Source organism: Pyrgilauda ruficollis, unplaced genomic scaffold (genome assembly GCF_017590135.1).
Source record: "Pyrgilauda ruficollis isolate IOZ18807 unplaced genomic scaffold, ASM1759013v1 scaffold17, whole genome shotgun sequence".
In the NCBI taxonomy this organism is placed as follows: domain Eukaryota; kingdom Metazoa; phylum Chordata; class Aves; order Passeriformes; family Passeridae; genus Pyrgilauda; species Pyrgilauda ruficollis.
This window is the reverse complement of record NW_024515875.1, coordinates 8,103,755-8,127,721: the sequence shown is the minus strand read 5'-3', so window position 1 is coordinate 8,127,721 and position 23,967 is coordinate 8,103,755. Positions and strand designations below refer to the sequence as shown.

At 45.2% G+C, this 23,967-nt stretch overlaps 1 protein-coding gene across 1 annotated transcript; it reads right to left on the bottom strand.

Moving 5' to 3' along the window:
* Positions 1 to 721: 721 nt before the first annotated feature.
* On the bottom strand, positions 722 to 12,563 carry UPK1B (uroplakin 1B). Its single transcript, XM_041464100.1, has 8 exons — positions 12,446 to 12,563; positions 7,141 to 7,228; positions 6,411 to 6,611; positions 4,828 to 4,902; positions 3,995 to 4,105; positions 3,531 to 3,710; positions 2,672 to 2,755; positions 722 to 2,043 (listed from the first exon to the last, which is right to left on the bottom strand). Exons 2-8 carry the CDS (start codon positions 7,207 to 7,209, stop codon positions 1,993 to 1,995), a joined length of 771 nt encoding a protein of 256 aa, XP_041320034.1. The 5' UTR covers positions 7,210 to 7,228; positions 12,446 to 12,563; the 3' UTR covers positions 722 to 1,992.
* Positions 12,564 to 23,967: the final 11,404 nt, after the last annotated feature.

Sequence of the window (23,967 nt, the reverse complement as noted above, 5' to 3'; positions counted from 1 at the left end):
GGTTGTAAGTCCCATCCTTTCTTTTTTTTTTTCCTCTCTTCAGTCCACGTTGTTTATGCTCTTGGGCCTGAAATTTGGGTTGGTTGTCCTTGGTCCCAAGCTAGAAAAGGAATTGGTTTGTCTAGCTGTTCTGTGAAGAGAGCTTAGCATCCCTTAATATGAAGTTCAGAACTACACACTAAAGCAGTACAGAATCTGAAAAATATAAAAGCTAAAACCTAAAGTATCACTACCACCAAACCTCCCCCTCACCCCCTTGAGAACCAAACCTTAACCACTGACATACACAGTCTGCATGGTCAAGCCATGACTCAAGTCTCAAAACAAAAGTGCTGAAGACTAATTTCCTTATGGAATTTCTCAGAGTCCAGAATTTCCAGGACAGTCACCACACCCCTGAACCAGGGGAGTGGCTGATCCGCGAGGACTGTCAGTTCTGAAGGCACAGTCATACGGAAAACTCCTTCTGTGTTTCAGAAACCCAATCTTTCTTCCTTAATCACTTTACCCTTATATCTGCCTCCTCCTCTCAATCAGCACTCTGGCAAGGAACTATTTGGCTGCTGAGTTTCTGTAGCTGCATCTTGGTGCTTTAGCATCTCTGTTACAGGACGTTAAAGCCTGTCATTGTCCTGCCCCACATGTCCCAGACACAGACCTTTATTATTTTCCCTTCCCAAAGACACAATCTTGAACAAGAGAAAAAATTCACTTCCCTTTCTTTTTAATTAGTATTTTGGTGAATATACAAAAACAAATAATCAAGGCAGATGGCAAGCATCAGGACATGAACCAGTACATCTTTGGAAGAGGCTTCACCTTAAAACACTCTACAGAGGAGCACACTTCTCACAATACATTTAACTATTGAAGCGTTCACTAGGAAAGGCACCAGCTCAATCTGGGCCAGAGTAAAGAGCCTTTACTGAACTGAGTGAAAACTGCAGGCACTGATGCAAGGACTGGTTTGGTTCAGTTAGCTCCTTGCTTGCATTTTTTCACAAGAGTTACTCGCTGCCATTATTTGCCATTTGTCCTACCTGATCCAGGGATGTGGAAGGGGAATGACACAGGGGGTGTGACCATTTACACACAGGTAGCTAAAGCAAGAAGCACAATAAACCAGGAGCATGGAACAGCCACATTTGCAAAGGCAACTACAGCACAGAAGCCCCTGTGTTCTGCACAAATTCTAGCCCACAGATGTATGAAATCTTGTGCAAAGTACATAACAACTTTCTTGAAGGAGTTGCTTGCTAACAAGCGGAGCTTTTCCTGGACTGGCACTTCTGAAGGTAGGAGCACATGCAGTAGTTTCATCAGTGACAGGAGGTAGGCTTGCATATAGGCAGCATACTGCTGAGGAGCGAACTAGCCTTTTATTGGGCTTGACTAGCAACAGTTTTTCTATCTGTGACATGTTTTTATTGCTGACACACTTAAATGCTCAGAGAATTTGCCTTATTCTAAGGCAAGGGTGACAGAGACCAGCAAGAGAAGTTGATCAGTAGAATATAACAGAGAGATCTGCAGTCTTTTCCCTTGCAGCATCTGTTCTTATTGGTCACAGGAGGTTACAGTTTTGCTCACATAGCCTTTCCTGAAGCAGTATAATTTAAATTAGAACTAATTTTAGAGAGACATTTTTCTGGACCAAGTGTGTATGGACATTTTCTTTTCTGATGTCATCAGAGAACAAACCAGATCACTTCTTTTCTCATCTTATGCTCCAGGATTTCTTGCACAGTGAAAGAAGGATTGTGCTTCAGCCAGGAGGCATTAAGGCTGCAGAACAAGGGGCAAAGCAGGGACAAGAAGATTCTTTCCTGCAGTCATCAGTTCTTTGTGTCAAGTTTTTGGAGGGGCAAAAGTATATATGGGAGAGGTAGTGGGAAAACTTCAAATCCTCCATGGCTTGAGGAGAATGAAGCGGGAGACAAACAAATGCAGTTTCACATGGCTCTTCAGGACAGCACTGAGGACACCAGGCCTTCAGTATTCAATTCCACTCCAGTAGAACATGGTGCCAAGGAGGACGCAGAACTGAAATGACAACACTATTAAGTTTCTCTGGCCCCCATTTCCTGCTCTCCACCCCTCCCCAGCCCCATTTAGTCGCACTGGTGGAGAGAGTAAAAGAAATTCTTCAAAAGCAAAGCCTGTTCAGGCAGAGGATCTTAAAGTTTTTTTCTCTGCACAGAATCTACACAGCAAAGAAAGAAGATCCTAAAGAATAGCTATAACTATTTGACTGTATCACTCTGCTCACTGGGGATTATCTGTCATGAAGCTGCTGAACCCTGAGTACTGAATACACTCATACAAAATCTTCAAACTACAAACTCAATTATCTATTGTGATGATCCAATACCCTTCACACAGAAGAATCTGCAAGCTGTGTTTGCTGTGTTGTATTGCTGAGATGCCAGCAGGTCACAGCACACCATGGCAGGCTGGAAGGCCATCTAATTCCTCACCTCTGGAAGCCAGAATGGAGGCAAACTTGTAAATGTAGCCCTTAGTGGAGCAGGCTACAGTCAGATTTGTGATGAATGAATGACGATAATCTATGGACATTTTAAATGCCAGTGCTGTCACCCACCTCCACCCAACTAGGTGTGGCATAGCAAGAAAAGAGAAGAGGAAATAAAGGCAAATATTAAGTACTTACAGTCCAGCAGAGGATGGCAAAACCAAACCAGGCAACACCCCAGGCATGTGCATTCATTGGCCCAGAAATAGCATCGTAACAACCCTGAAAGACAACCAGCAATGACTCAACACCAGCAATGAGCCTGCACTGCAAGGTGACAAACTTATCCACCCCTGAGAGAGACTGAGGTGGCATGGTGGCATGCTCATCTCCTACTGCAAATTGGGTAGCCCAGAGGGTCTTAAAAAACCAAGCCAGAGCTACACTGCTTATTGATAACTTGCAGATAACCTACCTGTTTCTGGCTCCAAATACAAAGTAGACCCATCTCAAACACTTCAAGGACAACTTGCTGTGCCATCCACTTGCCAAGCACACTTAGATAACCAAATACAGCTGACACAGAACTGACCTCCAGAGTCAAGAAGCATCAAGAAAATTTGGAAGCTTGAATGCCCTCTAGAAATGCAAGCTAGTGCAGGAGCTGATGCTCATGACCTAACAACCTCATAAATAGGACACAATGGTCTACTGAAAAGTTCTTCCTTGAGGAGGAGAACAGCTGATTTGCCTACTCATATTGTATACTCTCATCTTTGGGCTAAGTTTGATTTAGCTACTGTCCATCTATGTGCTAGAGATGTTGCCTCTTGTCAGTGGCTTGGGAGATTTCTCTCTCCATCAGGAAAGACTTTATCCTAAAAAAGATTCCTGTCCTGTTCAGCAACATGGCCAGGGCTCTACAGGCATTTCTTCTCCTCCAGAAAGCTTTTGGACACCTGTAGCTTACAGTGAAGAAGAAAGGCTATTCATGGTTTTTTTCCCTTCCAGCAAGGCACTGATGTATGCTAACTGGAAAAAGCAGAGATGACCTTACATTGCTGTTATAGTAGCCAGACACTCCAAGTTTGCAGCCATCAAGGTTGACAGGAAGCCCATTTGCATCCAGGACGCAGCACGTCCGTGGCCAGGGGTAGTCGGCGTCGCTGTGCGTGAGGCGGAAGGCAGACGTGTACTCCTGCCAGTCGGAGGGGCCATTCACCCCACAGCAGTGGTTCTGCAGGGACAGAGAAGGGAAGGGTCTTTGTGGGCCCAGGTCACAGCCCTGCACATGTCAGGACACCGGTTAGACATTAATCACGGATTTATGGGGGAGATTTTTGAAGTGCCCGCCTTTGGCAGTCTGCCGTCTGATAAATGAGCTAAAGGGGGAGTGTGTCAGAACTTTCTTTAAGGTTCAAGGCAGATGCCATCCTCTTTATTATCCAGCAGCCTCAAGGAGGACTTGAAATTCCAGGCTTGCAGAGCATTTAGCAATTAGTGACTTTTCAGTGTTGTTACCTGACGCATGAGTTCATCCCATGTCTTTGTGATCTCATTGTCACTGTTATTGGCTGGCTCTGACTTCTGATATCTCTCCAGCATTTGCTTCAGGAAGAACTCTGGAGTCAGCTACAGAAAAAAAACCCAAAAACAACAACAGAGAAAAATGCAGAAACTATGTAAATAAGTGGCCATGTAAAGCAAATACAGGGTTATTTGGGGAGGGTTTGTTTTCTTGTTTCAGAGTCCTGCTGGAGAACAGGAATGTTGCTTCTCCTCTGGTTTTACACATGAGAATAAAGAGCAGGATTTGAGGAGCAGGAGCAACAAAGATGAAGATCTCAAGCAGGCACTACTAGATATATATCACAAGAGCTGTGCAGAAGCTATGGAATGCATTTGGTATGTTGGAACTAAAGCACCACAAATAATTTCCCTCCCTATAGTATCTCCAACAATCCATGTAATCTTTCCCTCACTAGTAACACTGCCTGGGGCAACGCTGAAGATTTGTCTTCTCTGTGTATGATAGATTAATCAGTTGGTAGCTGAAAGACTAAACACTGTATGGATGATTCAACTAACCCACGCTATTATTTCCTTAACCACAAGGTGTTAAACATTTTAAAATGTTAAAAATAACAAAATTATGTTAGAAAAAACAAAGCTATTTCTTTGATCTGAATAATGATGTTGGAGTTTTTCCTTGTTGGGTTGTCTTCTGCTCAGCAGTAGTCCTGTGAGTTTACACTGTATTACCATATTTACTATGCTGAACAGGGTGACTGTGTGCCCTAGAACTTGTGTTTCCCAGCAAAGTTAAAAGAATACATGAGAAAAGAAATACTCACTGAGTCTTGGTGAGTTGCTGCTGTGATGCAAGAAGCCATTTCAAACGCAAAAGTGATCAGCATCAGAATGATGTACTGTGGGAGAAAGAGAGCAGAATTAGTTCTTGGAGAAACAGTTCAGCATTTTTTTCAAGATTAAGCTGGAAACCCTGCTTGATGCAAAGGTGGCCAGGTATCGTATTCCCTCTCACCCAGCCTGAATGTTCTCATAGCCCTTCCCTGTGCTTGTTCCAATTTGCAATCTGCTTTCTTGAAGGGGAATGACTGGAATTGTTCTCCATCTCACAGACAAGATTTCATCAGAACCTCATGGCATTAAGACTACCGTGCCTCCATGGAAAATACTTTGTCCTTTTCTTTGTTGCATCTCATTGGCAACCTATGTTCGTGTCACGCATCCTCCTTTCACTTCCACTTACCAGCTCTAAGCTTTTCAGCAGGAAGCTGTTCACTCCTAGCAGAAGAGATTGTACTTTGGGGAAAGGGAAGGTGCAGCTTAGGGCATCATTCAGATCTCCCTGATTGTTCATCATCAGATTTCCTGAACACTCCTATATTGTGAGCAAAAATCCCTCATGAAAACAGATTACAAGGCTCACCTCTCACAATCTCCTTCACTCTTTTGTTTCCCTTTCCACCATAATCCCTTTGACAGTTTCCATATTTTCTTTGGAGTTCTCATGGATCTGTTCCTCTTCCCACATTTTATAATGGTCTTCTCTGATTTAAAGCATTTTTTTCCTACTTACGCCAGCTTCTGTCCCTTGTACCCTCTCATACATCCTAAACCAGAGCCTTGGCTTTCAGCCAAGACACCAAAATTCAGAGTTAAGGGAATTCTGTTTCCTCAGCTGTTTTCTGGCATATTCCCTGGCTCAAGAGTTCAGGTCTCCAAGTGCCTCTTGTCTAAAACAGACACCCTGCAACCCCAGGGTAATCCACAAGAGAGCTCATTTCAGAGTTTTCATCTCTACCCTTCATTAATGCAAACACCAATTAAGTTTTGCCAATGCCATACTAAATGACTAAGGAAGACATCGTACAGAGATTTGTCTACATCTTAACATTATCTTTGGCTTATCCAAAGCTCTGTCCCCACCCTTGTAATTTCTGCCTGCCTGCTGATGTCTTATGTTCTTCATTGCACCCATATTTGGTATCCTGACACTTACTAATGCCATGTACAGAAGTAATTACTTATCAGCTCCTAAACTGAATAGCTTATGACAGCTGAAAAGCAGTAAGGGGTGGGGAGAAAAAAGGATCTAAACCACATCCCAGCTATATGTGATTGCACAAGTGCTCCCACATTGCTTCAGGGCAAGGTCAGGGTCAAACCAGTCAAACCTTCACTGTGGCTATCTCCATTTATTCCCTCAGCCTGGTTCGGGAGCTTCTTGGGCATGAGTCTTCACAGAAGTCACCTTCTGGGACATCACAGCCATGATCAAGAAGAACCTTTGGCTTCTTATCAGTATAAAAGTTGTCTTTGCTCATTGGTTGTTTCCCAAGGTGACCAGGGACACCAAGGCAGTGTTTGCTCAGTTTGGCAGCAATGGGAAGGTAAATTTTGCTACACTTACCACCAACAGCAAGGTCCTGCTGGCCTTAATGACTGCAATGATACCAAGGATAGACAGGGCAAAGAGTGCAAGGCCAACAAAGATGCCAATCCAGGCAGCAGCGTAGATGTCACTGTTTTCTGTGGCTTTCAGCAGAGGGGAGGGACCATGGGGGTTAGACACAACGTAGATACACTCTGCTGTCAGGGCAATGCCACACATCTGGGAAGCACAAGAAACCCATTAGTTCAAGGTTCCCCAAAGAAATAGCAAAGAGAGAAACAGGTGTAGAGTGCTTTCCTTTAATTCAGATTCCTGCCAAGTGGGAGCTACCCAACTCCCTCTGCCCAGCTCTACAATCTCTTGTATTGGGACTTCACAGAAGAATTGCAGGCAAATCTCACCCAGCCTTGATCTGAGAGGTCAGGCCTAGGACTTGAGGATGTTAAGAAAGAATTAACAGAACCATTCCATCACTATATGGAGGGAGGTGGTTGGAAAAATGTTGGTCTGCTCCTGCTGACAGTTCTAAGGCTTTTCCTCGGCAAACATCTTGGTATTGTCGATATCCTGCCCCTCCTGTCCCTTTCCCACCCAACTGATCATCTAGGACAGCTCTCCTTATCCTCTTCTCTTATGCTTTACTGGACCGTGTATGTGTGGACTACACAAATGAAGAGGGAGAATTGCTGTTTTAAGAAGTGTCATACTGGAAGAAAGCCTCCACCCATACTTGTTCCACTTCACTTACCCCAATGACCACATTCCCAAAGACTAACAGACCCTGCAAGATGTGTACGCAATCATCACTTTTTGCCATCTTTAATTCTTCATGCAACCTAGAAAACAACAAATACAGTCTTCAATTAAATCATCGGTACAATATGCTTCACTCAGAAACACAAATTATCCATGAGAAGGGTAGACAGAACTTGCCAGCCTGTCTGTACACCTCCCATCCCTTGCTTTATAGTAGTTCCAGAGGAGACCTCCCCAGGTGTTGATCTGCTAACTCAAACTCTCCCTGATACTTGAGCTACAGAAGAGTGAGACCACTTTGGGGACAGCTGGTGTCTTCAGCTCCCTTTTGATGAGGATTTTCATCCTCACAACAGCACTCACAACAACCTCTGCTCATGGTGTGTCATTTCTATCTGGCCAGAAACACCAAATACATGTGGATAGAGAGAAAACAAGTTCACAAGAAAACAAGCACCCTCACCTCACCCCCATTCCAAAGAAGCCAGCGTTTCCAGGGGATGCTATCCTGGGCCATTTTGACCAGCACCACCTTGGGACTGAACTGGTAACCACCATGCTCTGGCTGTATCCCACACACACCCACAGCACAGGGCTTTGCTACGAGCAGCCCCATCTCCCACCTGTGCTGGGAATGGGAGCTGACTCCCCCAAGCCAGGTGTGAAGGAGGAAGAGAAGGAGGGAGGGGCAGCTCAGGTTGCAGCTGGTTCATGGGAGCCAAGGCCAAATAGCATTCCTACTGGATTCCTGAGAGTGCTTATATCCTGCAGTCTAGAGTCAGGTGCCCTGCATCAAACTCATCCCCTTACAGAGAGAGCAGCATAAGGGTGTCAGTCAGAGGTGTGAGACCTCTTGGAGAAAGAAGCTCAGACACCAGATCCCACCAAGTTTTTCTTTCAAAGGGATGGAGTATGTGTGCATGGAGAGGGTAAGGGGAAAAAAACCCCAACCCTGAGACAACTGCATTTACCAGGTGGTTAAGAAAATATAAATCAGGAAAGAAAGACTGCAGTGAGCCCAGCTTGAGCAGACAACAGCAAAAACTGCTTGAATTTCCTTCTTCTGCCTGAGTACTTGCATGTACCTCTCTTTTGCTGGGGCCACTGACTTCCTGATTCTTCAAAGAAGATGTTGGGAAATATGAGCAGGGAAATCTGTCAATGAAGGGCAGCTTTCTGAGGAACAGAGCATTGTGAGACCTCTCTAACAATGCCACCTCCTGCCTCCTCAGCAGCTGCCCTTTTTGGGGTATGCAGGAGTTCCTACAGTGACAGATGAAAACCAAGCACTTCCTATCACTCTTTCTGCAGTGGTTTGAGGGTTAGGCATGCAGACATCTCCACTGCTCTCATCATTATATTGGCAGTGCCTAAGTATTTTTGATGGAAGCATGTGAAGGAATTTTTTAATAGCATGTATTTTTTAATGTAGCCATTATTGTTAAGTTGAGAAGACATTTTTAGTCCCAGCCAGGTGTTTGGAGACCAGAACCAGTACACATGAAAATGTATAGCTTTGTATTTGAAAATGGCAGGCTTGTGAGGTCAACCTGGATCTCTGTCCCTGCCGAACTTCCTGACAAGCCAGGGTGTCCAGGGGCTGTCTTGCAGGTCAAATCTGAGTCTGAACAATGCTCAGCCATGTGCTCTGTAACACAACACTGCAGAGTCTGCCAAACCAAAGATGAATCCTGGTTTCCCACTCATCTGAGAGCTGGAGAGACCACTGCCTGGCTCATGGACCTGTGTGCTGCAAACTCCAGAGATGTTAAAAAACCCTTTAGTTATTGCTATCTAAGGGACATCGAAGCCAGGCAGCAATCCAAAAAGCAAGGAACTCTTTCTTGCCCGAACACAGGCACTTGAACTCTGACTGCGACATGGAAAAGTGGGTCTGCTCCAGTTGCATTGTATAAAGCAAGGCTGAACTTGTTACCCTGTTCAGTGTAACAACAGCACTGACACCTTGTACGTGGGCTGTCCATCCAGCCCAAGCTCTTTCCACAAGCTGGCTTTGTTCTCCTCCTTGGCAGGCAGAACCTGACTCACTCCTGTCTCCCCTTGGGCAGGTTACATTGCAGTTACATTAGCTGGAGAAAGCAAGCCCCTTCTCTTGAGGTGAGCCCACCTTCAGTGCGCTACTGTGGTTGTGAGGAAAGCTGGACAGTCACCACCACAGGTATCAGCTGGAAAATGGCAAGTTTCCAGACAGCCTAAGGAATAGGAATACCTTAACTAAGCTCAATGGGATTGCAGCGCAGGGGGAAGCAGAGAGACCACAAAGAGGAAAAGGGAAGGAAAAAAGGATGTACTCTAGACCTAAAAACCCCCACTCTTGCCATATTTCTATGAATTATCCCTCTGCCTCCAAGTGATTGGTGCCAAAAGAGCTAATTTATTGGTGTCCACTTTATTAACCTGTGCCACATGAGTCAACCCCTTGTCTGACCTCTTCTCCCTTGCAGGTGGTCCAGTATTACTGTCAGCAATGAGAGACCAGGCAGGTGCTCCAAGGCCATGACAACAGCTGGCCAGCTGGAGAGCCAATCCTCCAACATATCCCAGAGGAGAAGCTGTGGGAGATCGGGAGCTTTCCACTGCTTCTCATGCCTCGGAGGTGAGCTGCGTTTAGCAAGAGCGGGTTGCACAGCACTGGGCACAGGTGCACCACTACAGAGGCACGAGGCAAACTTGGCTGGTGTGCCCGAAGCAGGCTGTGCACAGAGGTGACTCACAGGCACCCGTGGGTGTGACAGTGGTGGGCAGCCCTCCTCCCAACCCCCAGAGACACAGCTGCCAGCAGCTTCTGCCTGCAGACACAAATGCATTTGGAGGTAGAGGAGCCTTCTTCTTGGGCTTGTTAAAATTAGTTTTATGACCCAAATGCATTCTCCTGGGGCTTCAAGGAAACCCCTGAGGACACTAGAGCTTCAGCTGCAACCTTTATCCAAAACTTCCACTAAGAAGGCAGCCCAGTCCTGGAATTTCAACCTTGACCTGGTGTTCCTCAGCACATCCTAGAAACCGTGCAATTTAGGTGTGACCTAAGTCTGAGGTATTCAATTATCACCACCACAGACTTTGCTCCATGCTCTAAGCAGCTTTGGAAAGGTGTTTGTTGCTCTTGTTGTACCAAAAACCCCTGTGTCCCTCCTGAGGCACATCCTTCTTACTCTTCCTGACACTCTGGTTACAAGCAGTACAAGTAGTTGTAACTTCTCCCCTCTCCTCTCCCCTCACACTCCCAAAACACTCCTTACACTCATGGGGGTCCAGCTGAGTCTGCCAAAGCCCAGGAGAAGTGGTAGCCTTCCCTCCCCCTGGTACCCCACAAGCTGCAGACAATCTATTATTTCCATGCCCTTGAAACTTTCTTGACCTCCCCTCACCTCCTTTACTTTCAGTACCTCTGAGACCCTCAGCACAACTGTGGGAGATGAAAAGGAAGCTCCTTTCTGCAGATACTGGCTTCTGCCCTTGTGTTCTAGGTGATAACCTCATGCAGGCTTTGAAAGGACACTCTTCTGGCAACAATTCCTGGATTCAAATGGAATTTGGAGCCTGTTGTGCACCCCTCACACACATGGTGCTGATCAATCTTTTGAAACCTCCACACCGTGTTTCTATAGGCTGGGACAGGATTTCAGTGACCTTACAGATGAATTCCCCCTTCTTAGCCTAGCTCTACTCCATCTCTAGCCAAAAAAGCCAATGGATAAGAATTAATTTGGCATTGCCCAGCACAGAACCAGGTGGCATTTTGATTGCCCTGTGTTTTGTGCTAGTTGTCAAGCACTGCGACAAAGGGACATCCCAAAACATCATTGGCTTTATACGCTTCTCCTGGAGGTTTCCCATCATGGTGGTGGGGCTTGCAGGGGCTTCACATCGCCCCTTGCTACCTCCCTTTCCCTCAGCGTCCCTGCTCAGGGCGTTGCATTCTCATGCCCTGGTGCAAGGAGGCAGAGACAAAGGATGCGTTTGTTTTATGACTCATGGGCTCTGCCCGCCTTGGCTGAAGGGCTCTGCACCACTCGAGCGCAGCTGAGCAAACCTGGCTGCTCCACAGCACAATCCTGGTCCCTGCCCGCACAGCCCTGCGGGGAGAAGCCTGGGCACCGCCCCTCCTGTCCAAGCCCAGCTGGAGAGCATGTCTCTACAGGCAGGAGCAAGATGCCCGGGCTAGCCCTGGGGTGTGATAGAGGGAAGTCATCCAGGTGGAACTGCTGCCGGAGGGGATGTGCCAAGGCCAGTGCCAAGGGAAGCCTCTGGGAGCCCCAGACCTGCCCACACCCAGACCTCCTGTGAACCCTGATGCATCAGCAATAAACTTACTTTTGGTGTTTTTAAAAATTGGTTTTGATGGAAAATTTATCCCCTAAGGGGCTTAAAAAGAAGGTATTTTCCAAGTGCTTGGGACACCTTGAGAATGACACAGTTTTTAAGAGGAAGTAATTTAATACGTTAATGATGAATTGCTTGAACTCCACTGTAAGAAGCCGAATGCTTTACAAATGTCAGTTCATCATTTGTTTACTCATTTCAAAGCAAACATCTCCAGTGGACACAAACTCACACACTCCTCCTGCCCTGCTGGACTCTTCCCCAGTGCTCCACCTCTGACAGAAAACTTCTTGTGTGCTAGGAGTCAACCACACTCAGAAATGGAAGAGGCAGACAATTATTTTGTGCTACCAGAGGAGAAAAATAAAGCAAAAACATAGCTCAGCATCAAGCAGGGGTCACAAACTAATTAAGTTTCCTTTCCAAGAGATTGCTATGAAATGAAGCCTGTGTGAACAGTGGTGTGGCTGGTAAATCATCATCAAGCATAATTACCTCGTAAGTAGAGCTGGGAGGTACGTTTTTCCTCTCTCCTTTATTAATTCAGCACAGCCAAAACAAGCAGGTTTTTTTAACTTTCCTATTTTCACAAGTGAGGGGGAACTACAAGATTCATCTTCCTCTACAACAATTTTTCCTTTTTTTTTCTTTTAACACTCAGATTTACAACAGATTTAATTTTTCCATTCCCTTCTCCCCAGTCGTTAGGAGAAAAAATATGAAACAAATTAAAATAGCCATAGAGAAGACACAGCCTGAGGTAAGAAAAATGAAATACTTAATAATTTCATGCAGTTAACCTTAGCCAGGTACCAGACTCCCACATACCAAACACAGTCCAGAGACTAAAATAAAAAAAACATTGAACATAAGAGCTGTCTTTTCTCTTAATAGACACTTCTGGCTCACATGCCTCTTTAAGAGGAAGACCATGACCAAAGCAAGGCACTCACCGCTCTCTTCTCGTGATGCTTCTCAGCAGAAATCCCAACCCACCTGCAAAGCTGAAAAGGCCCCTTTCTCCCACCTCCGCTGCTCTTTAAAGAGCCCAGTTTGCTGAGGAGCGTGCTGTGTGATTGGTGGGGTGCCCATCACATGAGGAAAACTTTTTTTTCTAGCCAAACCTGTTCCCCGGTCCTCCTGGAACCAAAGGGTGTCTCTGTGATTCTTAGATCATATCGGAATGCTGTTGTGCTGAAAACACAAAGCTTTAAAGAATTTCTATTATTATACTCTCAAAAGGGTGGATGAGTGAGTCACTCATATGAGGCACTTGAACTTTAAAGAGGATGGGCAAGTTGGAAGGACGTAAATATACGAGGATTGCTGGATCACTGTTTGAATATAGGTATAAAAAGAATGCACTGAACAGAAAAATAAAGTAAATTAATTTTAATGTTTTCATTTAATTATGTAGCACGGGAAAGATCCAGTTGTTTGGGTTGGATCCATTTTCATTTCATTCACCTTGGGATTTTTTTTGGAAACAGAAGTGTAAGTGTTGGCTACTCAGCAGGACACTGTGGATGACATTAAAAGTGGGGAGAATATTTCATTTCCTTGGGCACTCTGGATTTTTCATATAGTCAGTCCTATTAAGACAGAGCAAAATCAAGAACAGATATATGTATTAATTGGCCTGTGATGAACTGAGAACAGCTAAGGCTGAGGAGCACAAGAATGTGAATAAAAGGAATGTCTCTCACCTTCCCCTCTCACCCTCATTCCAGCACAAGTTTGCCAAAAGTCAAGATTCACATTACTGGTGCCTTGAACATGTCTCTGGCAAAAGCACAGGTGGTTGTACTTGTAGTTCTTTATCTGCTGAAGCAAAAACCAGCTGAATAAAAGCCAGGCTTGAGAAGGGTAATGGGAGTTCCATGATGTTAGAGCTCATCACAAGTCAAAAAACAAGCACAAAAATAACATGTATATGTCCTATCTGTGGCCATCCTGGCAAATATTTTGTGTGAAATTAGTGAGCAATGGTTCTAAAGTCTCATGGATGCCTGGTACTTGTAGACAACTGAAGAGAGATTCTGCTCTCCCATGAGGTCTGTGTGAGATTTAACCCTGAACAAAGGACAGTACTTTTGGCATTTCCAGTACCATGAGGCTCCACAGCCATAAGCAAAAGGAGACACAGCCATTGTAGCCAGCCTGATCTAGTAGAAAGGGACAAGAAAATAGTCCCTCGGGTCCTCAAGAATACAGATGCAGATTTGTCTAGACTTAAATTACTCAGACCTCTTTGCCCACTAATTTTGCTCCCTACAACCCATGCTGTCTATTTTGATGCAGTTGCTGCCCCATATTTTGGCAATGCTGGTGGGACCAGGTGTTTCACACCAGCTGGTGTCCTGGGCTCCAGGAAGGCAGGCTCACATCATTGTTGTTGGACACTGAGAGCAGCTGGCAGGGGAAAAAGCAGTGCATTCTGCAGCACTCTTGAGCATCACAGTTGGGCTGATCTTGGGGCAGTGATTAGACAAAAGCCTGCCACGGTAAAACACCCCATCACATCTCAGCTGGGAGGAGAAAAGAGGCTGCAACTGTGGAAATAATGTCTTGAGAAAACAAGACGAGGAAAGAGAGGAGAGGGAAGGGGAAGCTGGCAGTGAAGTTCATAGTCTTGCAAATCACCAGCACTGAAAGTAGCTGCTGGGAGAGAACCCAGGTGCAGCTAAGCTCTTGCAGCTCCGTAGCCCTGTCCAGTACACTGCAAAAAGCTGTTAGAGTGAACCCTTGTTTGGGCTGGAAGAGTGGGTCAGGCTGGACTGGGTGGTGGTCACCCTTCAGGTGCCATCACCATTTGGCTCTCATAGTTTGTTAATCTGGTTTAGAATCTGGAGAGAAATTTGATATAGGAAAGGAGAGGCTTGGGATGAGGGTTTTGTTTGTTTCTTTGCACTTCTTTTGGTGTGTGCCAACAAGATCAGACTATGAGTTTACATGAATGCCTGTTCAGAGCAGAGGGTCAAAGAGAGGCCTTGTCTGGGGAGGGAGCACAGTGGGGCTGACAAGCCAGAGCTGGGAAGCCCCCGTTCCCACAGGGGTATCTCCAGTGGGGTGCCTGCAGCTGCTAAAGCCTCCCCTGTAGGACTGTGTCTGTGCTGGCCTACTTCAGATGGACCAACACTTCTATACAGCCAGATCCATAGATTTGTGCAAGCTCTTGCACTTGGGAAACTCCAGACTGCTGAGTGTGCACACGCTGCACAGGACCATACGTGTGTATGTGCACAGGTACAAACCCATACACACATGTTTTTGTGTGTGCTTTGTGTATCCAGTCACAGGTCCACATATGTGCACACCTCTGCTGCAAGTAAGTTAAAGGCAAAGTGGAACTTGGGAGTGAAGACATGCTGCCATTTGGGGTTCCATCTGCAGGGATGGTCAGATGTTGAGGCCACAGCGGGGCCTATTTTCAGATGGAGATGGAAAATGGATTTCTAAGGAGATCTATCACTTGGTTATTGTAATGGGCTCAGTGGGTGACAGGGCAAAGTTAGAACTTGTCTGTCACAAAGTATGCTGTGTTTATTCAAAATTGGTGTGGAAGGCATGCTAGAGGATGCCCAAAGCTGCTGAGAAGGGCTGATTAGATGTTGTGGTTAGTTCCAGTATGCTGGTTCCACTCTTCACCTCTAAGAATACTTTCCTGCATTCCTGAATCCTTTGAATTTCTTCTCTTCATAGCATGGAAATAATGATTTAAGGCTGAGATATTATGAGAGGGAGGAATTAGGGAGGGAGTGAGCACACAGAGAGGAAAAGGAGCTTGTGTTCAAAGTAGCAGACTCCCAGGAGTCATGTCTGTGACCCCCTCATATCAGTGTCATGATGAAGCCACTGCCATCTGTGAGCAGGAGGCTCCTGACTGCATTTGCAGTGTTGCACAGTAAGATCAAAGCTCACAGGAACTGGGCTTGGGAAATCCCTTGTCCCTAGCAATGTGGCTTCAGTGTTGGCCAAGCCCGTGCTCCCATGCACAGGTTCAGCTTTACACACTGTCTGTTTGTCCCAGGGAGGGGACTTTTTTAATGATTATCCCTCCAGCATATGGTGGCAAGTTCATGGCAGCACAGCTGGGAGTAAAGCCAAGCATCCCTGTTGCAGCATGCTGCAGAGGGGCTGCTGATGAGTGCCACCTTTCCTGGTAGAGTCCCTACCTCATTAGCTGAGTCAGCAACCTCCTCCTTGAGGGCACTGCTCCCAGCAGCCCCAGCCCCAATTCCTGCCACCCAGCTTTGCTCCTGCATTCCCGGGAGGGCTGTGAACAGCTGCTTCCCAGTCCGCAGTTTGACCTTCCTTCCCTGGGCCAGATTTGGGTTTGAGGCTTGTGTCTGCCACCCCAGGCCTCCACGTGCCATGGCTGGGAGCCAGCTCCTCCTCGGAGTAGAAGGGAATTCCTAATGGCTACCTCCTCTCCCATCTCAGTGCATCCGCCCAGGGGGTGAGGATGCAGGCAGTGGGGGACAGATGTCCACTGTGCCTCTTGGGTTTGCAGCTGGCCTGGCCTCCTGCCAGCCTTGCATCCCGCCTCCCCAGTTGAGTTGTGTCTTTTGCTACAGCTGCCTCCCCCTTTTGGCATAATTGTTGCCCTTTTTTGCCACTTCTATACCTCACAACCTCAAGAGAGAGGAATAACTGTGGGGTGCAGAGAATAAATAAGTGAACACCACCTAGTGAGATCAGGGGAGAGCAACTCTATCCCTGAAATTGTTTACCAAACAGTGCTGAGTGTGGGGAGACAAATGGCATACCATGAGCAACAACCATGGGCTAATTATAGTGGGTTAGGATAAACCACCGGGTCACTGGGCTAGCCACCCCAGCTAAACCTGCAAACATACAGGCTGAAAAGCAGAACTGCGTATATACATATTTAGTATGATGTGGAATGCAGTCAGTAACTTCTGTCTGAAACCTCAGCTACCTTGGTGAAGAGCGTTACAGAGAACACAGATACAAGCAATGCTGGCAATGCTGGGGTTTTGCATTTAGCAATGAATATGGCATTGCACTCTTCATTCCTAAGAAGAGTGCTTATAAGGCACACTCTCAAGGACTGGGTTTTTTTAATATTTTGGGTTAGGAGAGTGAGGCACCTTGTCTTTCCAATTTTGTAGGGTAGCTTTATTCATGAGCTTATAACCACGTCTGTATTTTGGTATCATTAAAACTTGCAATTTTGGGTAGTTGCGTAAAGCCCAAGCTACTGCAATCATGAGATTGCTTGAAAATTTGTACTTTCAGCCTTTCAGAAGAGAATGTTTCTCCTGAATGTCAGCAAGCAGAAAGGACAAACAACTTGGAGAAAGACGCTCTGTCTGGTAAAGAACTGAGGTCAGGCAGGGAACTGCTTCCCCTGGGAGATCTGGGCTAGTATTCATAGTGATATTTGCACGTGTGGTAAAGGCAATAACAAATTAAATCTCAGTACTCTGCTGCTAACAATTAGACCAATTGCTCTTGCTCCCTTCCTCAGTGGTCTCAAACCAAAAGAATAGAGAAGTAGTGGATTCTTGTAAAGATTAATCTATATTGGCTGCTACTACTGTTAATAAAGGAGACCCTCAGGGTGCCTTCTTGTACTCACTGAGGGCTCTAAATTGTACTCATTTGGGCTCTAAATCTCACCCTAAGAATGTCTCTTACTCTGCTGACTATGAAGGGAATTTGTAGGAGAGCCTCAACACATGCCCAAGGCCAATTTCTGCAAAGGAAAATCCAGACCAAAGAATCTGCATCTTAGAGCTGCTGATCTCATCCAGGTCTTTCAGCAACCGACAGGTCACATTTTTGTATACACAAGAACTATTAGATAAAATAAACATGGAGGAGCATGGGAGAGTGCAGAGGTCAAGCTCTGCCCTGACTCCCCGACCACCAGCAGGAGTTTCTCCTGGCAGGGAAGGGGAGCCAAGCCCAAGAGTGACGCTCCATGGCCAACACCCTTGAGGGCACAAAGGGGCCAGTAAAAGGGACATGGTGTTCTCTTGCATCTCATCTTCAGATGAGGGCAGGGCAGCTCACTCTGAAGAGGAGCCTGGCCACAGGCAACCATAGAATCACAGAATCATAGAATGGTTTGGGTTGGAATGGACCTTAAAGATCATCTAGTTCTGACCCTCCTGCCCTGGGCAGGGATGCCACTCACTAGATTAAGTTGCTCAGAGCCCCATCCAGCCTGCCATTGAACACTTCCACGGATGCAGCATCCACAGTTTCTCTGGGCAACTTGCCTCACCATCCTCTGAGTAAACAATTTTTTCCTAACATGTAATATAAACCTGCCCTCTTTCAGTTTCAAGCTATTGCCTCTTGTCCCATCACTACCTGCTCATATAAAAAGGTCCATCTCCCTCCTTTTATAAGTCCCTTGTACTGGAAGGCTACAATGAGTTTTCCCCTAAGCCCTCTCTTCTCCAAGCTGAACAACCTCACCTCTGGCAGCCTGTCTTCTTAGGGGAGGAGCTCACAGGGAAGGCTATAGGCGGACAGAAATCTCATTGTGCCTTGGCAAACGATTGCCTGGGATTTTCAGAGATCTTTGACAGGAGAAAAGACTTTTGAGAAGGCAGAAATTTTCTGCTTGCCTTTTAGATAGCTTCTCTAAAAGGCTGTCCAGGGAAGATCTGCTAGACAGTGTCTCTGTATTGCTCTTGGTTATGAAACCTGGCCTCTGAAAGGCTGCATATGTCAGTGTCAATACAGCCATTAGGATGTGGTCCCGCTCCCAAACAGCCTTGGCACTATGATGGTCCTTTACTACTGTTGGTTCAGTCGAGTTTCCCCCAACAGACTGGGAACAAGCTGTTCTGTCTGGATCTAGTGACTGCATTGTTCTTGCTGATGGTTAAAAACCTCTCCTCCAAAATCCCCTCTGTCAGTCATGAGCCACAACATGCTTCAAAGAAGCAATCTTGTTTGGGAACGTTTACTACTTGTTTGCAAGGGGCCAAAGAAATTTGTTCACATGGATTCCAGCTTATTATTGAAGAGTGTTTGGGGATACCTCATTTCTCCAGAACCCACTGCTTGCCTCCTCTGCATTAGCTGCATCTGATGCAGGAGGCCACAAAGGGCTGGCAGTGGAGCACTGCCATCTACATATGGTTGCCTGTCAGTACCCAGTTTCCAACACACTCGCTGCAAGCATATGTCTCATTTATCTCAGTATTTCCATCATCCACCTTACCAGAGGGCTGGAGCACCTAGCAGAAAGAAGAACGACAGTCAATTAAAGCTGCATCACAAGAGTCTGGGCAGCGAGAGGAACGGGAATAGCAGAGGGGTGTTGGCTGGTGCAACACTGTGATGGAAATAAATAGCACCCGCCTCGGGCGAGTTTATAGTGCTCCCGGGGTGGCAAGGGTGTGGTTGATATCTCACACCGACTCATTGCTTTAACAGAACTGTAGGCATTGTCCAAAATTCTTCCACTGAAACTCTTTCAAGGATCCAGTACGTAAAGGGAAACTACCCTGAGAAATCTGTGAGATTCAGACCCTGCCGTGCACCTGGGGTCTGACCCAGTCAGGTCTGTACCGAGCTGTACCTGGGTTTTAGTTTCAGGTGGACGATGGATGAGCTTGTGCTTTAGGCCATCTAGCCCTTCTACACAGATATTTTTGCCTCTGCTGGTAGCTACTCCATGGAATGTAAACTCATGCCTCTGAATAGCCTTTAGCAAAGGCTCAGCCGGTCTGTGCTGCCCTCTCATGGGCACACATCGGCAAGGTTATGTTTTATTCTGGTTTTTTGAGTTTTTTTTTTAGTTCAAGATGTTTTTTAACTGCTACTCCAACGCTGTTTTTCCACATGTGATTTCTGAAAAGCCAGGAAGGCTTAGAACAACTACTAAGAGGTCTATGGAAGCTAACTAGGAAAAGTTAGCTCAGCTTCTACCTTTCTAAAGGGCTTTGCTCTTCATTTACAAAGATTTAATCATCTAATGGGGCATAACACAGGGAGCTATGGCTAAACTTGTCCCACATGTGTTCCTATCTGCCAAGGCAAACATATATTATCATCATGGCTTCACACCATGGTCAAGGAGTCTCTCAAGATAGCTCTCTTATGCTACCAAGGATTTAGATAACAGGGCCAAAAGCTCGGTTCTCCAATGGGCAGTGCTTGCTTTCAGTACTGTGGGGTTTCAACAAACTGGCAATGCTGTCCTTCACTAATCTCCTTAAAAGGAGGCAGGATACTACGCTAGACCCAAGGATATACTTATATATATTGTATAAACAATAGTGGGATTGATCTGCTCTTCAGAGGGACTCGGGTGTTCATGATGTTTATGTAAATTTGAGACACTTAAAAACCTTTGAGTCTCTGACCATTTGCTTGCATGCAATACAGCCTTCCCCCTAATGTCTACTCACCTGTCTGAACTCCAAAAGCTCCTCAAGGTGGGAACTGTTTTTCTTCAAAGGCTGGTATGACCTGTTTTTTCCATTAACAAACAACTGCAGTATTACACATGCCTTTATTCACCCATTTCCTGTTTTATGCTAGAAGTTAAGCTGAGCAACAGGAAGGAGGAAGGACAGAGGTCACCTCTTTTCCTTACAAACTCCCTAACCCTAACATGGATCCTGCCTCCCAGTTAATAATAATTTTTAAGGCTGGACCACATGATTCTAAATAAGGCATTTGCCTTAAAGACTTGTAAGCTTATAATGAAGTTTCCATGGCAAGTGTGAACTGAGAGTTGCACTCCCAATTGCTTCCCTTTTTATTTTGAGAACTGCACTAGATAGCTGTGCACCTTTGTAAGTCTGGCTCTGTGCAGCCCTATGTCCCTCTACCTATTATCTCTTTAATGACAATGAAAAAGATGCTCGTTTTGGTCTCAAAGTAACAATGTCAAAAAAAAAAAAAAATTAGTCCATCTCATTGTTTCTTTCCTGTTATTATTTCACTGCAGTTTATGACATGACACCACCAGTTTCTCCTCTTTTCTGCCCTGGAAGATAGTTTACCCCAGACTCCTGGATGAATAAGCCATGGAGATGTCCTTCCTAGTGCTTGAGAACAATAGGGTCTGTGACAAAAGAGGGTGAGCCATTCCCATCTGTGAGAGGAGTTGCATGGGGAATTGAGATGATAGCCGTGAGGGAGAAGAGCCACTCCATTCATTCATACCAGGAATTTCTAAAGCAGAACAACTACTGGGGTGTCCACAGTCAGTTTCCAGTGTTGAATTATGTATACAAAAATCTCTTGCATCTGCTTTGCCTAAATTCTTCTGTTCTGCAGTGACATTCCAGCCTTTCTCCAGGAGATGATGAATGACTGTTCATCCAGCCTATGTCTCTTCAACAACTCAAAGTCCTTCTTTTAATTATTGTATGCCAAACTGTGGCCGTGAGCTTTTGGTGATGCTGCTACATCAGTGTTGTCCATAAGGACAGTCCCCAAAAAAGGAATGCAGCCATGGATAATAATGCCTGACCTTAAGGAAATATTTCTTCATTTTCTCCTGCATTTCATCTGGATGAAAGAATGGTGAAGAGAAGCTTTCTCTGGAATACAACCTGGAGGCATGTCAGACAGGGTGTGATCAATTTGCCTCAGTATGTTCCCTTTCCAAGCACTTCCACATTCTCCAGTCTTCAGCTGGAGCTCTCTTTAGCTAAGCTCTTTGCTGGACTTTACCCAGAGGTTATTTTCTTCCATTTCAGACATGAAAGCAGTTGCTGCTGCCTACTATGAGTTCCACACAATTGTGAAACTTTGAAATCAATGGCATTTAACTAGCTTAAAGTTGGTGTTATATGGCAGTGATTCATATCCAGTGAGTCACAATGAAATGTCTCATGCTGTAAGCAGCTGCCCATTGAAGAGAGATCTTGCCTGTGCCCTCCACCTAAGATCCAGAGCAGAGGCTGCGTGAACTTTTCAAAGGATTTTTAATCAGCAGTTACAACTTTTTTCAGCTGTTACCACTTTTTTTCCCCCATTGGTTAGAAGCAGTACACAGTAACTTCAGTATTGCTTGGGGCAGCTGAGTCTTTTCAAGTTCCATACAGAGATGGCAGAAAAAAGAAACTGATGTTTTGGTCCAAGAGACCTATTTTACAAGGACTGCACTTTCCTCCTGATTGGCTCCTCTGCCTCCTGCCTCTGGAGGAGCACAAGGTTCACAACAGAAAGAGTCTGGGCACCATAACACCATGCCATTTGGCAGATTAACTGGGTGTTGCACCTCTGTGCCTGTCCATGGATGAACAAAAAAATCTTTTCCTTGAAAATAATGTGTTTTCTCAGTACCCAGCTCATACTGCAGAGGAATCATCCTTGGGAACTACAAACTACCTCCAACTTCCACACCTTCCACTTCATGACTTATCCATTAGAAGTACACAGAGATACAGGTGTGGTAAAAAAACCCAAACCACCCTTTCCAAAAGAATGCACTTCAGTGCACAGCCATTTCCCTTGTGGAGAGGAGAAAGAGCAAACAGCAGATGTTAGTCACGTTGCCTAGCACTCTGGAGGGCATTCAAATGTGCTGTGACTAGTGTGCTGAAAGGACTTATATGGAAGAGTTTCGGTTGCACACGAGGAACTGCTAATTCCTTCTGAGCACTCAAGGCAAGAAATTTAATGACAGTTTAATGTCCTGTTGATAAATGTCCATTTACAAAGAAGAAATAAGGATCCAATGGTTTTGGAAAGAAATTGTGGAAAAGGGACAGTCACTCTGGAATTATGACTACAGTAAAAGTTTCCATTTTAAATCTAACTTTTCTTCTTTTCTTCAGCACAGAAAAGCCTTCTTATACAAAAACAGCAGTGCCTTAGTGTGAAGTAGATTTTTTTCCTAGAGCTAGAGTGTATTTATCAGAATAAGTCTGAAGCAGATAAAAAATACAGCTGTGTGACACTACCTTAATCACTGTAATCTGCAAACATTCTGGAGGATGCTTTTTTGTTTTCATAAAATTAAGTTTGATCATCTGAGAAGCTTGAGGTGAAGGAGGTAACATTTCTCCTTAGCTCATGGTAAGCACCCCAAGATTTCTGATCTAAGTCCTTGAGTCCTTGCTCAGAGATTATATCATCCCCACCCCAACTCTGAATGCCGAAGGATTTCCCTTGGCCCACTGCCTTCCTCAGTCTCATGCCATCTACACATGCCAACTCCAGGCCCACAGAACTTGTCCTGGGTACAGCCTCATTCATCTCTTGAAAACTGCTCCTCAAAGGAGAAGGACCTCTCCATAATAGAAAGAAAAGAACAGAAAACACTGTTTCTCTTTTCTGAGAAACAGACAAGACTGACGCTCTCTCTTATCTGTACCGGGGAGAAATTCTTGCTGCCACACAGCAACTTTGTTAGCATGATGAGGTGAGGTGGCCAGGCCACCAAAGGAAAATTGTGGCCCTGAGATTACTGAGGAACACTGGGTATGGCCTCTCTTGCAAAACTTCTGTCATCTGTAAGAAGACTGCTTTCAAGCTCATTTCATCCTACCTGAGAGAGGAATTAAGGATCTTCCCTTGCATAACTCCCTTAATGCTGACATGAAGTTGAAGGCATATACTTATAGTCAGAGAACATATTACAGGTCAAAAGCTTTTCGTAAGCAAAAGACAAAAACAAACTGCAATACCCAAATGACAGAGACAGGAAATACACAGTGAAGGCTGTACCCCAAGGCACCCTAATCCTGCTCTGCAACAAAATTCAAAGACATGTCAGCTTCTCTGTCTCCTGGGACAATGTGCTGACAAATGACCATAGAGATGAGAAGGCTTCAAACACTATCTTCATCTTCCATACATTTCCTGTTCCACAGAGATACATTAGGACAGGGCATGTATGCATTGTTTTTCAGCCTGATACATTTTTGATCAAGAATTTGTCAGCAGATCAATCTCAGATTCTCAGTGTCAGATTTTTCCAGTTGCTGGAGATAAGCAGGGATTTCAAAAACATCTCACTGCTGCAGTGAGACCTAGATACCTAAGTCTATGTTAAAACTCTTATAAAACCAATGAAGATTTAGTCTGAATCTTGAGCCATCTTTAGGCTCACAATAACCTTGAAAAACTCCTTTCCCTATGAATGACAGGGGTGCTTACCTGTTTTCAATCTTGAAACACATGAGTTAACTGATCCTTTTTGAGAAACTCAGATAGAAAGGAAACTCATCTCACACATGGAATTTGTATGCCAAATACTTGCCCTCTGTTATTCCCAGACTTTTGGCACCCAAGCTGTGCTGTGTAGAATCACACAACCCAATCATCATACATTATTTTTTTTAAAAACAGATAGATGGAAGTTTTTATGGTGCTCTCTTCATAGCCATAGGAACAGTCATTTGGGAATACACCACCATTCATTAGGAAATTAGAGCGCTTGCCTAAAAAAGAGAAAAGCCTGTAGTGACTTAAAACCCCTTTCTGGCATCTACTGCATATAAGACAATCTATTAAGCCAAAATAA

Bases quoted from the DNA above. Each gene is read 5' to 3' on its own strand.
- UPK1B (XM_041464100.1), bottom strand. From the start codon at position 7,209: ATGGCAAAAAGTGATGATTGCGTACACATCTTGCAGGGTCTGTTAGTC. The intron at 6,612-7,140 runs GTAAGTGAAGTG...TGTGCTTCCCAG, and splicing joins TTGGGAATGTGGTCATTGGG to ATGTGTGGCATTGCCCTGAC. The intron at 4,106-4,827 runs GTGAGTATTTCT...TTTTTTCTGTAG, and splicing joins CAGCAACTCACCAAGACTCA to CTGACTCCAGAGTTCTTCCT.